This window comes from Phocoena sinus, chromosome 5, assembly GCF_008692025.1.
Source record: "Phocoena sinus isolate mPhoSin1 chromosome 5, mPhoSin1.pri, whole genome shotgun sequence".
NCBI lineage: Eukaryota > Metazoa > Chordata > Mammalia > Artiodactyla > Phocoenidae > Phocoena > Phocoena sinus.
This window is the reverse complement of record NC_045767.1, coordinates 75750223-75764909: the sequence shown is the minus strand read 5'-3', so window position 1 is coordinate 75764909 and position 14687 is coordinate 75750223. Positions and strand designations below refer to the sequence as shown.

General features: G+C 41.5%; 1 protein-coding gene across 4 annotated transcripts in view; it reads left to right on the top strand.

Moving 5' to 3' along the window:
- KDR (kinase insert domain receptor) overlaps nt 1-14687 on the top strand; it is a 45619-nt gene that overhangs the window by 19765 nt on the left and 11167 nt on the right. For all 4 annotated transcript variants that reach the window (XM_032633088.1, XM_032633089.1, XM_032633090.1 and 1 more), the window contains exons 14-25: nt 1431-1577; nt 2303-2434; nt 4990-5096; nt 5525-5660; nt 6019-6123; nt 7470-7583; nt 8159-8247; nt 8842-8995; nt 10928-11025; nt 13309-13431; nt 13584-13695; nt 14311-14410. In XM_032633088.1, the coding sequence (XP_032488979.1) occupies nt 1431-1577; nt 2303-2434; nt 4990-5096; nt 5525-5660; nt 6019-6123; nt 7470-7583; nt 8159-8247; nt 8842-8995; nt 10928-11025; nt 13309-13431; nt 13584-13695; nt 14311-14410 (1417 nt within the window). The remainder of the gene's footprint in view (nt 1-1430; nt 1578-2302; nt 2435-4989; nt 5097-5524; nt 5661-6018; nt 6124-7469; nt 7584-8158; nt 8248-8841; nt 8996-10927; nt 11026-13308; nt 13432-13583; nt 13696-14310; nt 14411-14687) is intronic.

Genomic DNA, 14687 nt, shown 5'->3' with positions numbered 1-14687 from the left:
GGTACAGCTCACGGTCAATGAAATGAGCATTTTAGTGCAAGAAAGCTTTGTAAGTCCCACACCAAGTCACTCTCTACACCTCCTCTAACCCCGTGCCTTGCACAAAATCCGTGCAGACACGGCTCTGTCACTGGGGAAATCAGTCAAATTTGGGGAGTTTCTCTGTGCTATCTCCTTCCATTTTCTCCTCTCCCTAGTGTCCCTTCCTAGTTTCTAGGGTGCATGTGTTCTGTTTTTTTTTTTTTAACTGTCGGGAAGGGGAAACTGCCCAGATAAACTAATTTATACCAGAGTTTTAGAGGAATAATATTTTCAAAGGCCTTGACATATTTTAAGAGGTATTTTCAAACAGGCACTAGGACAGATTTTGCTAGTGTTGAGACTCTGGTGTCAGAAGAAGAGATGTTTTCGAGTGAAGTCATCCCAAGGCCCTTCAAATCACACCCCATATATGATCATGGTTTTTCTGTTCATCTTGGTGACCAGTCTGGTTTCAAGCTAGTGAAAAAATTCAGAAAGAGATGTGAAGGAGGTTCCTGGCTTTGCCGTGCCCAGGAAATACATGCTCACAATGAGCTGGTTTGCTCTCTAAGGACTCCCAAGTTGTTTTCCAAAAATTATTCTTGGAAATAGACTAGAGTCCATTTGCTGAAGCCCCAGCGTAGTTCACCATTGAGGTAATCTAATTTTGCTAGATGTTGAAGTGGATTCTCTCAGAAGGATTCTTTTCGATGTTCAGTTGGTTTGGACAAGATAGTTCGACAGCACTCTGATGATTTGTAGGAAAGGTTAAATCTAAAGTTGTCCTGTACATTTAAATGAGTACCTATGGGCTTCATTTTTTAAAAATCTTTGACTTTCCTTAGGTTATCATTGTTTTGTCTGTGTTTTAGTAAAGGAAATTCTGAGTTCAACTGTTTACTTAGTTATAAGGACTGGGGTAAGTTGTTTAACCCCTTTCATCTGCAAAATAAGGCTAATACTGCCCACCATAGGGTTGATAGTGAAAAACAGAAATAGGACAAATGAGTTTTGTAAAAAGTGTCAAATAAATATAAGGCATTCTTTGTTGAATTACACTAAAGTTATGTACTTTCCAAGAGAAACATGGCAGAATTCTTGTGTGTCACTGGCTAGAATTTATTTATCTATTTGGAGGTAAGTCAAGGGTGACAACTTTTATTTTGCGATGTGATTACCAGCTTGAATCACTAATATGAATGTTCAAAGAGATGCAGTGATCTGTCTGAACTGACTGACTTGTTTCATTTAACTTTACGCCATGAACAATGCTCCAGTTATCAACCTCTGTGTATTTTTGGCTTAGTAAATTAACAGTTTACTAAATGGTTTAATAGTTTACTGATATGAAAACCACTTCAAAACTTATAACTAAATGACCTATGATTTTTTTGTGTGCGTGTGCATAGAGCGCATGGCACCCACAATCACAGGAAACCTGGAGAACCAGACAACAAGTATTGGTGAAACCATCGAAGTTTCCTGCACAGCGTCTGGGAATCCCCCTCCACAGATTACGTGGTTTAAAGATAATGAGACGCTTGTGGAAGATTCAGGTGAATAGAGCATGTCGGTCTCTCTTTGGCTGCAAAATCTTCCTAGAGATATTAACTAAAATCCATATTATTTCTTTCTTAAAAAAATTATTTATTTACTCATTTATTTATTTTTATTAAGGTATATCGATGTACGATATTATTTAAGTTGCAGGTGGACAGCATAGTGATTCTCAATTTTTAAAGATTATTCTCCATTTACAGTTATAAAATATTGACTGTATCCCCTGTGCTGTACAATATATCCTTGTAGCTTATTTATTTTATACTTAGTAGTTTGTACCTCTTAATCCCCTACCCCTATCTTGCTTCCCTCTCCCCTGTCCCCTCTCCCCACTGGTCACCACTAGTTTGTTCTCTATATCTGTGAGTCTGTTTCTTTTCTGTTATATCCACTAGTTTGTTTTATTTTTTAGATTCCACATAGAAGTGTCATACAGTATAAAATCCATATGGTTTCTTGATTTGTTTTAGGTAGAACAGAAAGCAATATTACTGCCCATGGTCTGGCTCATCTCATAGACTCGGACCCCGAGTATTCAGAGCCTGCTGAATTCTCGTGGAAGCCAGGGGAGCTGAGACAGCAGTTGACCCTGTATGACTCTTTTTAGAGTTAGATAATAGCCCAAGATAAAGGGAAACATTTACATTAAAAAGATTTTTTTCCTGAAAAACTCTACCAGACCACATCATAAATAAAAACCATCAATTTCCCCCTTTCTCAGGCATCGTGCTAAAAGATGGGAACCGGAACCTAACTATCCGCAGGGTGAGGAAGGAGGATGAAGGCCTGTACACCTGCCAGGCATGCAGTGTTCTCGGGTGTGCAAAAGTGGAGGCGTTTTTCATAGTGGAAGGTCAGTGGGAATTCATAGACCATCAGGTAGTTTTTAAAAATTAGAGAGGCCCGCGTACCACAAAAAAAAAAAAAAAAAAATTAGGTTGTATCTGGGCTTCCCTGGTGGCGCAGTGGTTGAGAGTCCACCTGCCGATGCAGGGGACACGGGTTCGTGCCCCAGTCCGGGAAGATCCCACATGCTGTGGAGCGGCTGGGCCCGTGAGCCATGGCCGCTGAGCCTGCACGTCCGGAGCCTGTGCTCCGCAACGGAAGAGGCCACAGCAGTGAGAGGCCCGCGTACTGAAAAAAAAAAAAAAAAAAAAAAAAAAATTAGCTTGTATCTTATATATACTCACATACTTTGGGCAGGAGGGTTATGGGTGGTTTTAATATTCTTTGTACTTCGTATGTTTTCTACTATAAGTATATGTTATTTTAACCAGAAAACATAATTAATGTTATTTTAATTCTGCTCTCATCACATTTCTATCCCCGCAGTTCTCACTGTGGAAAAATTCTTAGCCAGGCGGGTGGAATGTCCTCCTCTCCCTGATTCTTTCTTCATATGAATGGCTTAATTAACTTGCTACGAAAATTATGCCTCTATATTTATTAGGTAGAATTGCTGCCTAGTCATGAAAGTCGGTGCTATCTAGATAGTCACAAAGGTTCATAGTTTTTATTGGACTAAAGGTAATTAACATTCATTTGTGAACAATAGACCATTGCTTCTCTGATATAGAAAATTTGGGTTCTTATCTAAATGTGTATGCAGGAATGATGTGAAATCTGGCATTTTCTCAGATGGGAAAGGTGAATTTGTGACAGAATATTTTATCTTCAAAAGTGTATTCCTATGTCTTTTAAAAAATAACCCATCAGGGGACAGTGAAACTGTATTATGTTGATGAAGGAATGGTATGCAAGGGGAAAAGAGAGGGGTGGTGATAGATGGAGGAACTGATGGATTTCTATGCACTCATCCTAATTTGTCTCTCAAAGACTAGATTTTAGTTCCTTTAGTCTGTCAAATCTATGTTGCCAAGTATTACATCTCAATACCTTGACTTCTTTTCAAATCTATAGGCTTATTACCATTTTGTAAACTGCACTTGCAAATAAAGATTTCAAGTGACATGGTGGTTTTGTCACTTTCAAAGTGCTACATGTTTTAGGCAAAATCCTAAGGGAGACTTCCAGTTCTCTCCCATGCTTTGCCTCAGCTCTGTTAGCTGTCTGCAGCTGGTTACCAAGAGGCCTAACTAGGTAACCTTGGCACAGAGATTGTATTTACTTCTCACCAGAAGAGAATACTAAGAAAGGAAGAGGTAAATATTTAATGCTCCTGCCGCTTTCCCAAATGTTCATATGGGAATATTAATGCACCAACTTATATAGACAGTTGAATCTTTGAACTTTTTACTATGAACAAACAGACTTTTAAATCTCTATGTATAAATAGAGAATTCCTTCAGTAAGACCACCAGAGAAACAAAATCTACTTCCAAGCGTACTTGGTGCTTGTCTCTCAACTATAACTCTTATTTTGCTAACTAATTAATTACTTGTCTTTCCGTCTTCTTGAGGCTGCCTGAGCCACTCTCACAGCTTGTGGCCCAGTTTGATTCACACTGCACTCATCCAATGGGAGAGCCTAAGTGATAATTGCTTCCTTATCACCACTGTGCTAATCACTCTTGGTTGAAAGCCTCCTCTGGGCTTAATTTTCCCCACTCAGAGCTGTCCTCTGGAGTCCTGAACATCTGCAGCTTTCCTTGCTGACCTCCAGCTTTTTCTCTTCTCTTTCCTTTCCTGAGTATGTTTAAACTCATACTGCCAGGCCACGCCTGAGGCACTCACCTCAGCTCTTTCACTTTCCTCACTGAGGCTCCTGCCACACAAGGATGGGGTAGTGAAATGTTAGCCAGTGTTGGACAGACCTTGTTTAACTCTTGACCATTCCATCAACTTTCTGTGTGCCCTTGATGAAGTAGCTTAACCTCTCTGAGCTTGCTTCTCCATCTGAAAACTGAGGGTTATCGAGAAGACTGAGTAACATGACATATCTGAAGTGATGAGCATCTCGTAGGTGCCCAGTCACTAATTGCTCTCTGGCCAAAGGACTGCATTTATTTCCCTACTTGTTTTCTTAAACAGTCCTTCCGCAAACTCCATACAGATCAAAATATAGACCAACAGCATAAAACCAAACGTTTATTTTCCCCAAATAGAATACTTTTCTTCTCTATAGAACATGATCTGGCTTTTTTTTCCCATCAAAGTCTGCTCTTCTTCCAAATGCTTTCTGTTTGTCTTTTAGGACATTAATATTTCTCTCTTAATTACTTTAGAATTTTACTGTTGGAAGTTTTCATGAGCAACGTTTTGCAAACTTGAAATTATCCATTAAGAATATTATAAACTCCATTCAAGTTAGAGGTTTGTGACTATTATTGTCTAGAATTTTCCTGAGTTGGTAAGATTGAGATTTTGCTTTAGTGTGGAACTTTGTTATTTTATATCAAAAGGTATGAGTTTCCAGTTGTTGATGCTCATTCATTTGTGTCTTTCCAGGTGCCCAGGAAAAGACAAACTTGGAAGTCATTATTCTAGTCGGCACTGCAGTGATTGCCATGTTCTTCTGGCTACTTCTTGTCATCGTTCTACGGACCGTTAAGCGGGTAACGAAATCATTTCCCTTCCGTCCCTTGCACGTTGGTTTTCATGATTAATGAAAGCTGACTGGGGTTCTTTGAGTTAATTCTTCCCATTGTTATTGGCTCAACAGGCACAATTTTATTTCTATACAATAACCTTCTTACCCACTTGCTTTTGGCTAGACCACTGGGCTTTAATTGATAGAAGCAACAAGAGAAGAAATGGGCTTGGACTGTCTAGTGTAATTAAGATTTAAGAATTAAATTCTGAGCTCATTTGGGGGTCGAGGGGACACTGGGAGCAGAATTATAATAGGACTACTCTCACACGCTATGAGCCATTTAGAAAATGAGACACCAAGAATGGGGCTTCTATAAACAACAATAACAAGCACAGAGAACAACAGCCAGACAACAGGGTGTGTGTGACCGGAAAGAGCAATGCTTTCCAGGCCAGTGGAGGGGAACTGAAGACGGGCTACTTATCCATCGTCATGGATCCAGACGAACTCCCCCTGGATGAGCACTGTGAACGCCTGCCTTATGATGCCAGCAAATGGGAATTCCCCAGAGACCGGCTGAAACTAGGTGTGTTTTCAAGTGATATTAATTTGATATTGGGTTTGCCAGGCCATCTCTTCCTCTTTTAGGCTGGGGACAAATCTAGTCTATTTAAATGTTGGATCCTGGTTCAGAAAATGCATCCCATCTCTTGAATTTGAGTAATCGTCCATTTTAGTCACTTAGAAGTAGGGTCCCTGTATAATCACCCAAAGCAGGACATTTAGAGGGTAAAGAGAGAGGTATTAAATCATTAAGCCAGGACAAGGGGGTCAACTGTACTGTCCACGATAAACTGGGATGTATGGTCACCCTATCAAGTCAGAATCTTTGCCTATCGCTTTGGTGGTGAAATAGTCCAAATCTGTTTTGTTGTTGACTCTAGGTAAGCCTCTTGGCCGTGGTGCCTTTGGGCAAGTGATTGAAGCAGATGCCTTTGGAATTGACAAGACAGCAACCTGCAAGACAGTGGCTGTCAAAATGTTGAAAGGTAAAAGCAAAATTCTATGGTGATGTATCCCTCTATCTGTTTCATCCCACCTTTAAACATGATGAAAGGCTTGTATCAGTGGCTCTGTGGCTAGGTGGGCCCACGAGCCAAACATGCAGCCAGACTATACGATGCCTTTGTACAAACTAGATAAAAATTTCCTCTTTTATAGACTCATGTCAGGGTCCACAGCCTGGCAGGCAAAGTTGGGATGGATCTGAGCTCCCCTACCGCCCCACCTTGCCTGGGAGCCCTTGCACAGATCACAGCTTGTACAACTATATTTAGTAGTCCGGCTATAGGAAAAAAATACCTTGGTTACATCAAAACTGTTTTCTTAGTGTACTATAGTGCATTAGTAAGATAATTACAGACCATCAAGAAACGGAAAAAGAAATTTGATGTAATGAGTAAAAATAGCAGCATGCAAAAACCAGCATGTTCCCTAGAATTGGAATATGGAAAAGATTCTCACATATAAAAGGCAATACGCAAAATAAGAATGGTTGTGCTGGGAAAAAAAGGATTAAGGGGGACATTTTTAAAATGAAAAGTTTCATAAACAACTGTCAAGCCTAATCGTAATGGAATTCTGGTCTTGCCGTTTTAATTTCGGGGGGGGGTGACGCGTATAAAGCTCTTTGCTAGAATTCTGATGTGCTTTCATTGATGGAGACAGTGCTACTGACCCTTCGCCAATAGGTCTTGTGCATTTTGAAGGCATCTCTCTCCTTTTGCCTTTTCTCCCTTGTGGCCGAGGAGTATGCACTTTTGAGGTGGCTCGTCGGGGCCTGAGGTGTGGACCACGTCTGTGAGTTAGAGGGAAGTGTACCAGTCTGTACAGGATCAAACTCACAGTCTTAGCCTCATCGGCCTCATGTGCCAGCTGGCTTTGCCAGCCGGCCCTTGTTAAGTCTCCTGCTCGGCACAGATTGGCGGGAACTCCAGCATAGCCCCTAACGCATGAGCAATACATGGTGTTGCTTCCTTACGAGGGAGCACTGAAATAATCAGGCCCTAAGAAGCATAGTAAACCTGATATGTGAGAATCCAGTTTTGTAAAAGGAGAGAATCTGGGCATGATTTCATTTGCAGATGTATTCTCCACTTTGCAAAAGACCTCACAGTGGCTTCCTTCAAATATCAAACATTCTGGGTGCACTTAAAGAATTCGATTTAGAATTATAAAATATAATTTATGTTTGTCTTTTAATGCAGCTAGCCTGTCAGTTGGGTTACAGTTGTACTACCCCTGGAGGGAAAGTCGCACAGATGCACACCGTGCGGCGTTAATCCTCCTAAGGTAATGCCTCATGTATGATTTCCCTCTTTGTTTATATTTGTAGAAGGAGCAACACACAGCGAACACCGAGCCCTCATGTCTGAACTCAAGATCCTCATTCATATTGGCCACCATCTCAACGTGGTCAATCTTCTTGGTGCCTGTACCAAGCCAGGGGGTGAGTGTCTGTAGATGGCTCTGGCTGTGGGATTTTGGCATATACTTTTCTGCTGGTATTTGAGGAAAACCACCCAACTCCCATGGCCTTGGTTTCCTTAACTTAGGAAACTTTGGCAGATTCCTATATATAAATATATTTCATGGAGGTTTAATGGACACTGTAAATTATTCTAGAACGTGAATTAAAAAATGCTACATCATTATAATACAGTTTGCTACTTATGTAATAGGTGTTCAGAGGAGAAGAGTAAACTTCCCTCCAAATTTGAAAACAAAGGACTTTAAGAGTGGTGCCCCCTAAAATGGAGTCATCTCAGGTGATTGTGTTGAAAAGCAAGTGGGTGGATTTTCATCTGAAATTTTGGTTCATCTTCTGTGGAATTGCCTTTTGGAAAAAGAAAAGTTACAATATAAGGGAATTGCAGCCAGCTGATTTCTATGATCCTGCTTCCAGTGAAAGGGTGTAGCCTCTTCTGTGATATTTTCTAGCTCATTGATATCTTAAACACTTGGTGAGAAACGAGTGAAAATACGAGTACATTTTCTCTTCTTGGTATGCTGTGCTGTCTGCAGGGCCACTCATGGTCATTGTGGAATTCTGCAAGTTTGGAAACCTGTCAACTTACTTAAGGAGCAAGAGAAATGAGTTTGTCCCCTACAAGGTATGTCATTTCCTAACAACTGTGGTCACGCTGTAAAATGGAGAACAACTCAAAGTGGTACAGGTTAAGTTTTTTGGTAAAATTCTGCAAAGAAATTGTGAGGAATCTTTTCATGTTACCTCTTGGCTGTTGTAACTTCCTCTTTTACCTTCTGGAGGACACATACTTCTCATGTTTTATTTTTGTGACTCTGATCTACCGACCCATTATAGATGATGCCAAGGAGGGGAAGGTGGGTGTGATTAAGGGTAGGGAATGACAGGTGGAAGGACAGCTCTGGATTATTCTGTCTCTGCCCTGGCCATATGTGGCCCTATGGAGTGTCAGTCCCAGTGTCAAAAGTGCCCTAATGTTGGAAGTGTGTCTGAGTGAAACTTGTAACAAGGCCCTTATCTCTAAGCTAGAAAAGAGACAGGCTTTATGGAAGAAAATCTATTATGTAGAACGCTTGCCCCAAATTTCAGCCCAGAGATTCCATGATCCTGAAATTGATGTCTCTCATCTTCTTTTAATAGTTACAATTGTTTCTATAGTTTAACTACATTGGAGAGATTTTCTGGTGTTCAAGGAGTTTGTTCATCTGTTTCGTTATAGACTAAAGGGGCACGATTCCGGCAAGGGAAAGAATACGTTGGGGAAATCACCGTGGATCCTAAACGCCGCTTGGACAGCATCACCAGTAGCCAGAGCTCAGCCAGCTCCGGATTTGTTGAGGAGAAATCCCTCAGTGATGTGGAGGAAGAGGAAGGTACCTGCCATTGCTTCCTCTGCACCAAATGCATGCTCTTGTAGGAACAGATGAGGTGACAGGGTGTTACAATGAATTTTGTCCTGGAAAAATCCAGTATTACCTAATATTTGAAAGAGACCTAAATTTCTAGGAGGCTTTCATTCAGTCTCCCCAAAAGTGAGGGGCGGAAGGTCTAAATAAGCAGCAGGCTACGTGGTGAGGCAGAGCATGGCTAGCCTGAGAAATCTCAGTCCCCGGGAGGGCTAAGCAGTTGGCAAACAGTCAAACCAACGCTCTTCAAGTCTTGGTTCAACATTTGTCAGCAGGAGAGGCTCAGCGCCATCTTCCGGATGGGCAAAGGAGGCTCTCCGGTGTTTGATCCAGCCTCCCCATTGTCCACAGCGGTTCAGTCCCACCTTGTCTGCTTCACCAGCACAACAGAAGTCCTTCAGTTAATCATACCCAACCTTCTCCAAGGCAGTGTAGGCATCTGTTGTTTCTACCCCAAGTGGCTTATCAAGTCTTCCATATTTCGTCAGAAGAGTCTTGGTCAATACACTTTTCTTTATCCACTTATGCTTCCAGTGATATTTTAGTGCTCTTTATGAGTGGAGCTGTGTTCCCAGCCTAACTTTCAGGACCTCTTCCAGCTTCAGGACACACTGTATATCTGCTTCCCTCAGAAGGAGCAGAGACAGCTCCGTGGAGGTAGAGATGGGGCTTCCCGACATTTGGATCTTCTTGAGGCATGAGCTTAGAAGAATTCAATCATGAAGTAGTGGAAGAAACCTGCTTCTGTTCCCTTGGACATGAGGCCACAGAGAGAACTTAAAACTGACTTCTTTCCCATAGACGCCAAGCAGGCAGTGTGAGGCTAGAACTTGGTCTAGAAAAGCGTGGGGAGGTTGTCTGGACCTCACATAACTGGGTGCACACTGAGTGGAGCCACTTCTGCCCCGTCCTCTCTCTCACAAAATGGTGGCCAGAGAGCTGGAAACCCAAGGGCTTGAGGGAGTCAGTGGGAGGAGAGGGGTCATTGGCCCAGAATTTTGCCTCCATTTCTTCATCTGGAAAATGAAAGAGTTTCACTCATTATTCATGGAGAGCCCTCCAGCCCTGAACATAGAAAGTCACTGAGAAAAAGTTTCCTAGTCTTTTTAATACTTACAAGGTTATTATTACAACTGAGTTTTCATTTGCTCTGGTATTTGTCTTCAGGAAATAAGCCATGTCTTGTCTTATCTGACCGAAGTTAAGAGATCATGTTGAAGTGCTCATTAACGTCTGAGTGTTTCTTTGTACTAGTTGCCCAGAAGTAAATACCACAAATTTACGTAAATTCATCTTCCTCTCGATGTTCCTGTCTTCTCTCATTCATATCCTTGAAGGAAAGAGCATCCTCACAGGCCAGATTTAATGTGTTTACAGCCCTTTCTCAGTTTAAAAGTGAGAGAAGTAAATATATTTCTGGTATTTTTAGTTAGCCATTGTAGATTGTGGTTTGACCTTTGGCCTTTGTCCCAGGACAAAGCCTGGAGAGAAAAGATTCAATGACCCTGGATATTGTTGTTTTATTTTTAGAGTTCTTGATATGAAAACTATTGTTTATCCCTCTGGGTATATGAAAAAAACACAACACTTTAAACAGCAAATTTGTAAAAGCCTGCTTTTACCCCCCTGTTATCTATGCCAGTTTTTCCTCCATTTTGCCTCCTGGATTTGTTCGTCCAATTTGGCTAAAATGGAAAAACCAATATTTTTGCTAAGGGGTATGATGAAGGCTAATAATATACCAGGATTCAGCATACTTACAGAAGATAGAAGCATTTTCTGTCTGCTTCTATTTCCTGAAATTTAACTCCCAATTTTTAAAATGAAGATTGCTCTATCAAACTTATAAACAGTTTCTGGCCGAAATACCAATCTCTGTCCTACTGCATCTTCTGACAGTTTCTGAAGATGTGTACAAGAACTTCCTGACCTTGGAGCATCTCATCTGTTACAGCTTCCAAGTGGCTAAGGGCATGGAGTTTTTGGCATCACGGAAGGTGAGACAAAGTATCTCTTCACATCACAGATTTGCAAATGAGGTGTCCAGTGCCAGCCATTGGTGTTTGTTTGGGACTGTGATTCATTCACCACTGCTGGAGCACTGTTAAGAGAGCTCTACTGGGAGGCCCTATTTCTGCTCATTAAAGTGGTGTTAGGAGTTCATGAAATTAATTCATGTGGTAAATACCTACTAAATGCAGGCAGTCTTCTGAGCGCTAAGGACACTGTGTGAGCAAATAGGCAAAACTCTCCACCTTCATAGAGATTATGTTCTAGTGGGTGGAACAAACAATATAAACAAGTAAAATGCCTGGTAGGCTAGATGGGAGTAAGTACTGTGGAGAAAAATCACCAGGAAAGAGTTATAGAGTATACAGGAGCGTTATGTTCCTGTGGACATATGCCTCTGTGTTTGTGTACATTGATTTTAAACCAAGGGGACACGGAAGGCTTTAGGGGAATGTGCATTTGAGTAATGGCCTAGAAGAGGTGAGGGGCTGAGCCTTGCAAATATCTTGGCACAAGTCTGTTTTTCATTTCTTTGATATTCATCACCATCCATCAAAAAGTATTTGGTAGTAGCATAATTAGAAACCAGGAAGGACAGGCTTTAGATGAGAACGATTGAAAGAGCTAAAATTAGAAAAGTAGGCCAAACAAAGGCTGAGGTGGATACTGACAAGTTACAAACATTCCAAAGGTTGTAAACACTGTGGAGGCACCCCTCGGAAAGGGTAAAATGGATGGTTTTACATTAAACAAGAAAAATTCAGATTAAGTTTCAGGAAAAATTATCAGTTGACAAAATGCAGTTGCTGCAGCCTACCTGTGGGAGAAAGACTTAAAGGTTTTACTTTGTGTTTTTTTCCTAAATTAGAGTGAAATCCCTCACCCATGCCTTTTTCTGGAGTTTAAAGCTTGTCACCGCTTTCAGGGCCTCAGGATCTCCGAGGTTTCTGCCCAAGAGCTCTTGTCTTCTCTCTTCCAAGGGGAAGGGAGAGAAGTGGGATCTTAGAGGATTTTTCCAAAGAGAAAGGCCCTTTGCCCTTCTTGAAGATTCTGATTTTATTTTATTATCTTTTAAAGGCCAGAGCCTGCCATTTAGTCAGGGTTCCTTTGATGGGGAAGGGAATGAGGGGTGGAGGGGGAATCCTTTTACTTCCCTTGCATCTACCAGCTGAATTTCTTGAATACCACCTGGTTGCTTAAAAAAGGAAGCTCTTCGGTTCGGGGCAAAGTAGGAAGGACTGTGTTTTTTGGAGTCTCCTGTCTTGATCAATCACGCCAGACAATGTGCTTTAAAAAAAAAATTTTTTTTAATAGAATTTTTAAAGGTTACACTCCATTTGCAGTTATTACAAAATATTGGCTATATTTCCTGTGTCGTACAATACATCCTTGTGCCTCGTTCAGAGGAAAGTGCTCTACAGATGTGAGGTGTAAGGGGTCCGTAATGCCTGGCTCACACATCACTCCTCCACTGACATAAGAATTCTCATCTAAGCCTTTCATTCATTTCTCAATGTTCCCTGAGACTCTTGTTCTCTTATAAATCTGTCAGGTGGAGTTAAAGCTGCTTAGGGTAGGAAGTTACATAAAGGTAGGGGGATGCAGAGAAGAGAGAAACTGAGGAACAGAAAAGAATAGAAGGAAAGCCAAGGAGAATTCGCTTTTCCTTTTTCGTGTACCAGAGAATCCCCTTGACTAGTGAGAGGCTGAGAGTGCTTTCACAGACCTCCACGATAAGCCAGCGCTTTGAAAGCAGGGTGAGCCCCACTGGGAATTGTTTCTCAGAGCTTGTCCAGCTTCGGTTACGTATGGAATAGAGAAACCAACAAAGGGCACCAAACCAAGGAGAGCCCCTTGTTTCTGATTTCCGTGCATTCATTCAAAATAAACCCCATTCTAGGGCCTCCTTAGAATAACACGTTTTAACCGTATATGGTGCCAGGCAAAAGGGATGTGTGGATGTGACCAGAAACACATTCTTAATTGTGTCCAAGAGAAGTCTATTTATGACTCCATCAGCATGCTATAACATAACTATTTAATTCCAGAGTCTGGGACTGTTTATGGAATAAGCAGATGTGTGCCTCAATGAAACTTACAGACTTTTTTCCGGAAGAGTTGATAAAAGATGTTTAACCCAGTGCTTGTTAATCAGTTGGTTTTCTGATGTGGGTTTTTTTTTTTTTCTTTTTTTTTTAAAGCATGAGGTCACAACAGATGTGGAAGAGATCAGTTATGTTGAGTCCTAATGCACACGATTCTTTTTGCAGTGTATCCACAGGGACCTGGCAGCGAGAAACATCCTCTTGTCGGAGAAGAATGTGGTTAAAATCTGTGACTTTGGCTTGGCCCGGGATATTTATAAAGACCCAGATTATGTCAGAAAAGGAGATGTAAGTTTCAGAGATGCACCCAGTGATCTGTTAAGTTGCAGAATTCAAACTCCTCTCAGCAAGCCTCAGGACCTGTGTCCAGGGACAATGGAAGCTTTTCCTTCAGATATTTGATAAGTAGGGTTCTCATTCCTTGTCTTCTACCCCTGTAGGCTCGCCTCCCTTTGAAATGGATGGCCCCGGAAACAATTTTTGACAGGGTGTACACAATTCAGAGTGACGTGTGGTCTTTTGGTGTCCTGCTCTGGGAAATATTTTCCTTAGGTACGTCCCTTCTCTTTGTCTCTCCATCCATACTCCAAATAAAATGATAAAAGTCAGTGACCCCAGTGCACCTTTCCCTCTCCTGTATTCCACCTTTATCGGATGAAACTTACTTGGAAGCTTTGGGTTGTAAAACCTAAAAAAGCAAAGAAAGAAAGAAAGGAACAAAAGATATATATGTGAAGAAGGTGTTGAAGAATCAGGCTCAGGGCTTTCTGCAAGAGAAAATCAAATCAATAAGGCACCATTCCTCAGGACAGGAATAAAGACGCTGACGTAGAGTGGACTTGAGGACACAGGGAGGGGGAAGGGTGAGCTGGGACGAAGTGAGAGAGTGGCATGCACATATATACACTACCAAATGTAAAATAGATAGCTAGTGGGAAGCAGCCGCACAGCACAGGGAGATCAGCTCCGTGCTTTGTGACCACCTAGAGGGATGGGATAGGGAGGGTGGGAGGGAGGTGCAAGAGGGAGGAGATATGGAAACATATGTATATGTATAGCTGATTCACTTTGTTATACAGCAGAAACTAACACAACATTGTAAAGCAATTATACTCCAATAAAGATGTTAAAAAGAAATAACAATGCCCCATTCCTGTTTTATTCTAGGTGCTTCTCCATATCCTGGAGTAAAGATTGATGAGGAATTTTGTAGGAGATTGAAAGAAGGAACTAGAATGAGAGCTCCTGATTATACCACACCCGAAATGTAAGACTTTACAAGTATTTCTCTATCCTCCTTTGCTCACAAAAATTCTCCCTGCCTAGAAGACTTTCCATTATAGGTACCTCCTTCATGGCCCAGTTTGTACTTCTCCCTTGAAGTCTTCCTTGATAATCTTAAGCACCGAGTCATCCTTCTTGAAATGACAGCACTTTATCTATACCAACCAGTCAGGGTTTTTTTTTTTGTTTTTTTGTTTTTTGCGGTACGCAGGCCTCTCACTGTTGTGGCCTCTCCCGTTGCGGAGCACAGGCTCCGGACG